The 6,680-nt window shown below is 35.8% G+C and overlaps 1 protein-coding gene across 1 annotated transcript; it reads right to left on the bottom strand.

Annotated features, from left to right (window-relative positions):
- Positions 1-5,163: 5,163 nt before the first annotated feature.
- Positions 5,164-6,476, bottom strand: LOC107099841 (ladderlectin-like). The gene is made up of 6 exons (XM_015398115.1): positions 6,398-6,476; positions 6,136-6,162; positions 5,812-5,921; positions 5,585-5,719; positions 5,389-5,509; positions 5,164-5,234 (listed from the first exon to the last, which is right to left on the bottom strand). The coding sequence occupies exons 1-6, from the start codon at positions 6,459-6,461 to the stop codon at positions 5,164-5,166; spliced, it is 528 nt and encodes a 175-aa protein (XP_015253601.1). The 5' UTR covers positions 6,462-6,476.
- Positions 6,477-6,680: the final 204 nt, after the last annotated feature.

Below are 6,680 nucleotides of genomic sequence, written 5' to 3'. Positions count from 1 at the left end.
GCTGGCAGGATAATCAAACCAGTTAACAGACTGATACAACACATGGCACAAAGGAACACACAGACACGTAATGCAGTCCATGGATTTACAAGGAGTTTATTTTTGTAGGAGTAGACAACTTTTGTTTGTGAATACAGTATGGTAGTATTACACCTCTGTAAATAAGTCAACGCCCATTAGCTAAACTGTATGGGAGAGTAACAGCCACTAACTGTGAGATTGTGTTTACGGCACAATCTTTTAGCAAGCAGGCATTGTTGAGTCTGGCCAACTTTCCAATGTTGCTTTTCCTTTCCTAGAGGAAGACCTTGAATGTCGCTCAAGTGTGTGTGGTCGTTGTCTGTCAGATGGCAAGAATGTTATTCTGTGTCCAGTCTTGATTAATGTTGGGACGGTTTTGAGAAGTTCAGGGGGGAGTATGTAGCATAGTTAATTTTATTAATTTATTTTATTTTTCTGGATGAACCTTCTCAAAACTAATTTTATTTGAATTGATATGTCTGTCATACTATTTATAAAATAGTTTTGAGAAGGTTCATCAAGAAAAATAAAATAAATTAATAAAATTAACTCTGCTACACATATAACTATAAACCAAAGTATATGTATATAAATATACATATATGTGGGTGTGTAAATAGGTATATATATATATATATATATATATATATAGTGTATGCATTATTTTCATCTGGTACAGCAAATATTATCTATAGTTATTATTATTATTGCTATTATTATTATTATTTTGTTGTCTTTGCTCCCTTTTGGAAAGAATACTGGAAACACGAAGAGTATTTTTGCTATGAATAAATGAATGGAAAAGAGGTATGATTATGTAACTTAAACTTCAGCATACCCCTTTTCAGACTCACAATAAGTTTTGAATTAACTTGTATTTGGGTATGTAAATTTCATAGTAAGGTATTGTATTTACACTTAGAAACATGAAAGTCTTTATTATTATTACGTTTTGTTGGTGAAATGTCTGAAGTAAGAAAATTATCATCATCCTCATCATCATTGACGCACGGTGACACCTGCTGATAATTTATAATACTTTCTCACACTCAAAAGATTTATTCCTAGGTCGAGAAGATGTGAAAACATCTCAAATGTGTTGTTTCAAATGAAAATAAAAATGATTTCTGTTAAAGATAGGATGTGTGTATGCACCTTGATGCTCTAAAACTCTGGTTCTTTTTCCTGAAAACAGAACACTCGGGACAAACACCCACCTACCCAACTGACAGACAGAATCTCACTATACATCAGCCAATCTCATCCTCCCCTCTCTCATGGCAAGGTGCGCATGAGTCCTATCATGAAAAAAAGGTTCATTGTGCGACCTGAGTAACGTGCAGTAACGGGGTGTCGGCAATGGTAACTGCCTTATAGTTGCAGTCAAAGTAATTAGTTAGATTACTCGTTACTAAAAGAGTAACGTTAGTAACGCCTTTACTTTCAACACTGTTACTCCCATCACTGCAGATCTACAGATCACATATGCTAACAGCATCAAAGATAAATGAATTCTTGCTAAATGATAATACAAAAATATGATATTGCTCACATTATCTTTCTCTATCATTAATACTTTTATAACCATTACACGTGTGTGTTTGTGTGTGTAGAGAGAGAGAGACATATACGCACATTTATAAATATATTTGTCCATATTGTTACATCCTTGAAATGGATGTAGTGCTGTTTTTTGTAGCCTAGTAACACCTAGTTGTGTTTTAGGCTCTGCCTCTAAATTTGGTGCTGTTTCCTGAGTCTGAGCCCAGTCAGCAATCACCTGCACATGATTTAAGGCCTATGAATTTGTACTTCAGGGCCTCTGGGCAATTTGTCTGCCATACACCAGAGAGGTGTGTCGCAGGTTTCTTCTGCTGGAGGTTTCTTCCTGTTAAAAGGGAGTTTTTCCTCTCCACTGTCGCTACAAGCATGCTTAGTGTGAGGGATAGCATTTGAGTCAATAAGTCGATGCAATCAACTGGTTTTCCTTAGATAGAAAACTGAATCAATTTGACTGTATGATCTGGTAAACGGTAAAGTGCCTTGAGATGACATGTGTTGTGAATTGGCGCTATATAAATAAACTGAATTTAATTGAATTGGTTGTTTGTAACATGTACCAAAGTTTTCTCAGAGACCTGAGTTTAGTTCCCCCCCCCACACCTTCTTCAAATCACACAAAATTGGTGCCAAATGTTAATGCTATGTTTGTGCTGGTTTGCGCAGCAAAATTTTTTGTTTGTGCCTCTATCAATTTAAAGATATAAAGAAATGTTTCTAGAGGTCATCAAAGGCCAACCAGCCCCCCCCACCTTCTTCAAATCAGACAAAATGGATGTCAATAACTCGACTTCGTTTGTGCTGGTTTCTGCAGCAAAATGTGTTGTTTGTGCTGCTTTGGCTTTTAAGGTATTAATAAAAGGTCAAAAGGTCAACCAGCCTCCCCACTTTTATGAAATCAGACCGAATTGGTGTCAAAGGTTTGTGCTATATTTGTGCTGATTTGCGCAACAAAAAAATTCATTTTTGCCACTAACATTTTAAACGTGTAAAAAAATGTTTCTAGTTGTCATCAAAGAAGAACCAGCCCCCCCACCTTCTTCAAATCAGACAAAATGGGTGTCAATTAACTCGACTGGGTTTGTGCTGGTTTAAATAAAAGGTTAAAGGTCCTCCAAAGAGTAAGGCAGGTCCTAAGTAGCCATCTGAATGGCAAAAATAAGTATTGGGCTATAAATAGCTACGCTCTGCAAGTAAACAGATACCCTGCAGGAATAATAAATGAATGACATACAGGCCACAGATGTTAAGACACAAAAGCTCCTTACCATGCACCGAGGGTACCACCCCAAATCCTGCAGTCTGCAATCTATTTCTCCACTTCAAGTTCGAGAATCAAATTTCCCACTGAGCCTGAACTAACCACAGTGTCTTCCCCTCACTTTCCAGTTCCCTTTGAGCAGTGTTCAGAGCTACACTGGATTCATCACAATCTTCTCAATAAACCTGTTAAACTTTCACCTGTTCTCTCTGTATTGGTTTTCGGCATGTGGGTCCGAGCCATTGATAAAATCATGACATAATGTTATTCAGGAGACTTAAGTTGATGACAGGGAGCATGCCTATAAAAAGTATTTTACTGTCTTGAGTAATGGCATTTGTCTGCTTTACAGCACCTTCCAGATGTGAGCAAAGAGATTACTTTGTTTATGGAGGGCAACATCCTACAGGGTAACATATGCTTGGCTGACCGGGAGTTTCCTGAAAATATCATCTGGGTTGATGATTCTCTGAACAGTTTTGACACTCACACTTCTTTCTTTCTTTTTCTTGCAGTTTGTACACCAGGGTGGAGAGGTGTCACCAGGGTGGAGAGGTGTCACTGTACTTAAGTACCCTTTTTAGATATCCATGCTATACTCCTTTACTTATTTTTCCTCCTGCTTCTTACTTTTACTCATTACATTTTCACAAAAGTAACTGTACTTTCTATTCCTTACATTTTTAAAACAAATGTTACTCATTAATCTTCGCTTCGGTTTAATGCAGAGGTCACAGATTAGCGGAAGAATGAACTGGTGTTATGTCGAAAAGTGCATCCCTGCCAAGATATGCATCCCCAGTGGCGGGAGCGTGCCTCGCTCTGTACAACTGCAACTGTTGATGAAGAAAGCAGATTAAAATATGACCAATGGAGCTACTTGTAGTTATATTAATGATATAAAAACATTTAAATATTCTTCTCATTGGAAATAATGGTGGTTATTTGGCAGATTTATTTACAAAGGTATGGGTGTTATGAACAACATTAAATCCAAAGATCTTGTCCAAGGTACGGTTGATTTATTTGTTGTAGTCGCTTGTTATTCACACACAACAATAAACAGTGACAGCCGATGGGATTTTGGAAACTGCAAAGCTTTGTCTTTAGCGGACAATCAAACGCGCATCTACACAGCACAGCGTTCACCGACCAGTGTGATGCATTCATGAGCGTCAGATAGCTATAGTGCATTTAGTAGCATGGGACATTTCACACTTAAAAGGAAAGAGACATAAACAGAACAGAACATAACTCATACAATAATGTATTCATTTAGAAACAGTCAAACCAACAAGACCTCCCACATATTTGGCCCTATCTCAAAGAACTTTTAGAAAAAGTCGAAAAATAGAGCTTTCAATTCATATAGTGGCATCTTGCTGTTTTTTTTTTTTAAAGGTTACTTTCTACTTTTATACTTTAAGTAGTTTTTGGAGCATACTTTTTCACTTTTACTTGAGTAAAGAGATCAAGCTGATACTTTAACTTTTACCAGTGTTTTTAGACTGCAGTATCTATACTTCTACTTGAGTAACAATTATGTGTACTTTTGACACCACTGCCAGGGTGTTATGCATAAACTAAAATTCTGGAATCTGACATTATGTCATGTTTGACAAATGCCTGTGGTTTGAACAGTAATGCCAAGTTTATTTAAACTGAGAAAAGAAAACAGTTTTAAACAATGAATTCTTCTTTTAGCTGGTTTTGTGGCGATTGAAAATGCTGATATAAAGATAAACTCAAATGAAGTATTTTCTGATTTTATCAAGTTTGATCTCATTTGAATTGAATGATGACAAAGCAAACCACAAGTTTCACTTGGTTTAAGCCTGACATGGTGTGTAGCATTTCCTTTTTTGTTTTAGTTTTTAAACATAGTAGAAAAAATAAGTCATAGTTCAGCTTTTCAGAGTAAAGCTTATCTTTCATCCCTTCATCCAGGTCGCCAGTCCATCGCAAGGCGACACAAAAACAAACAGGACAAAACAACCTTTCACACACACACACACACCTAAGGGGAATTTAGAGAAGCTAATTACAGTCATGTTTTTGGACGGTACCTGGAGTATGTGGAGAGTACCTGGAGAGAGCCTATGTTTCAATGTAAAAACGAAAAACAACAATTTTTCATCTTGCTTGAGCGTTTTATTTTCGAAAGAATAAAGCAGTGGTTAAAGCAGACTTCCACAACAAGTTCAGGTTATTTAATTAGGAAGAAGTCCAAAGAATTAATGATAAATCAGGAAATGTTGCAAGTCTTTTGTTTTCATAAGTTGTTTAACAGCGATAGAGTAAAGGATAGAATTAAAGACTGTTCAGTAGCCTTTTTTGGCACAGACAGATGGTTTACGGTGGTAGCAATGAAGGTCATTCCAGCACTTCTGTTCTGCATTAAAAAAGGAGAATTGTAACTTTTAATCAAAAGGATTAAGTTGATGATACAACCCTTAAACTACATAATATTACATATCATAAACAACAAAATACTTAATGAAGCAACTCCAAATAAGACATTTTATTGATGTTAAACATAATCTTACGTCCATGGTTGATGGCAAGGCAATGCTCCCTTCCATATATGTTCCATGAATTACTAGGCTCTCCAGAACACCAGTTGGTAAAGTGGAAATGAGTACCGTCACTCCAAAACCAATGATAGTACTGTAAAATCAAAAATAATTTTTTAGGAGGGTTAGTGAATTATAGAAGATTAAACTGTTGTGTTAAATAAAATACCTCTTGTGCATCAGTGCCTCCAATCCAAGTCTCTTTATACTCATGGCTAGAAGTCAGGATCAGCCTCTGGATCTCATGGTACTCCTCAATGTCATGAACCGATGCCAGGTTTCCCCTCATGGACACACAATTTCTCTACACATGACGTTTAAAAAAGAAGTGACATATTTCTGTAACATCTACTGAGAAAAAGTGAATAATCTGCTGAATTAAAGGTATTTTGTAACCTCAGCTTTGGCCCAACTCATGGGCCTTGGAATGTAGCGGAAACAGCGGCCGTTGAGCGGAGTCCAACCACGAGAACACCGGGCAGACCTTTTCACCAGATCACTCTTTGCTGAGAACCAGCAGTTAATATGAGGACTTCAGTTAGATTTTTCATTAAGTTATTTACAAATTATTTGCATATTAAGGAAAGAATGAGATATGCTTTTTCCAAGTACAAACCAGCCATTTAGAATCAAGAAAGCATAAATTAATATTATTTCTGAGCATGTTTAATGTATCAAGATGAAGAAACTGAGCAATAATAATTATGTTAATACACTGACCTGTTTTATAATCATCCAGTTGTGCGTCTGGAAGAAACAGATAGTTTAAACGGTAAATTGGAAAAAGTGCTGCTGTTAATTACAATAAATTTCATAATCTTTCTAAATTAATTAATACAATTTCAATTAATTGATAATTTGTCATATTTTATGAGAATGCTAAGTTAAAATGTGGTTCTTGTAAACATATGGTATAATATGTAATTTAATTTAATTTAATTAGCAATGGTCATTAAAAATATAAATTTCGTACAAAACTCACCGAGGGCATTAGTCTGCGCAATCATAGCAAACATAAATGCTGAAAAATACAAAATCTTCATCATGCAGGTTTTAGATGATGATAGCTTGAAAAAAGAACTTGTTATGGGGAAGGGAGCAAAGTCAGAATGTATGTTAGAAGTAAGTCTGTTCTTCCTCTTTATATTTGGTCTGACGTCACAGCTTACTACTTAAGAAAAATTACTAAGATGTGACTGTCAGACAATTTTTTCATCTGTCTATATATGGTAATATAAGAGGCTTTATTTTAGTTTTTGTTTTGT

This window comes from Cyprinodon variegatus, unplaced genomic scaffold (genome assembly GCF_000732505.1).
Source record: "Cyprinodon variegatus isolate N-32 unplaced genomic scaffold, C_variegatus-1.0 Scaffold912, whole genome shotgun sequence".
In the NCBI taxonomy this organism is placed as follows: Eukaryota; Metazoa; Chordata; class Actinopteri; order Cyprinodontiformes; family Cyprinodontidae; genus Cyprinodon; species Cyprinodon variegatus.
Note: the sequence above shows the minus strand (reverse complement) of the source record. Positions and strands in the feature narration are given on the sequence as shown.

Coding starts and splice junctions, on each gene's coding strand:
- LOC107099841 (XM_015398115.1), bottom strand. CDS start 6,461: ATGATGAAGATTTTGTATTTTTCAGCATTTATGTTTGCTATGATTGCG. Junction 5,922..6,135: donor ACTGGATGATTATAAAACAG/GTCAGTGTATTA, acceptor GCTGGTTCTCAG/CAAAGAGTGATCTGGTGAAA. Junction 5,235..5,388: donor CCTTGCCATCAACCATGGAC/GTAAGATTATGT, acceptor TTTTTAATGCAG/AACAGAAGTGCTGGAATGAC.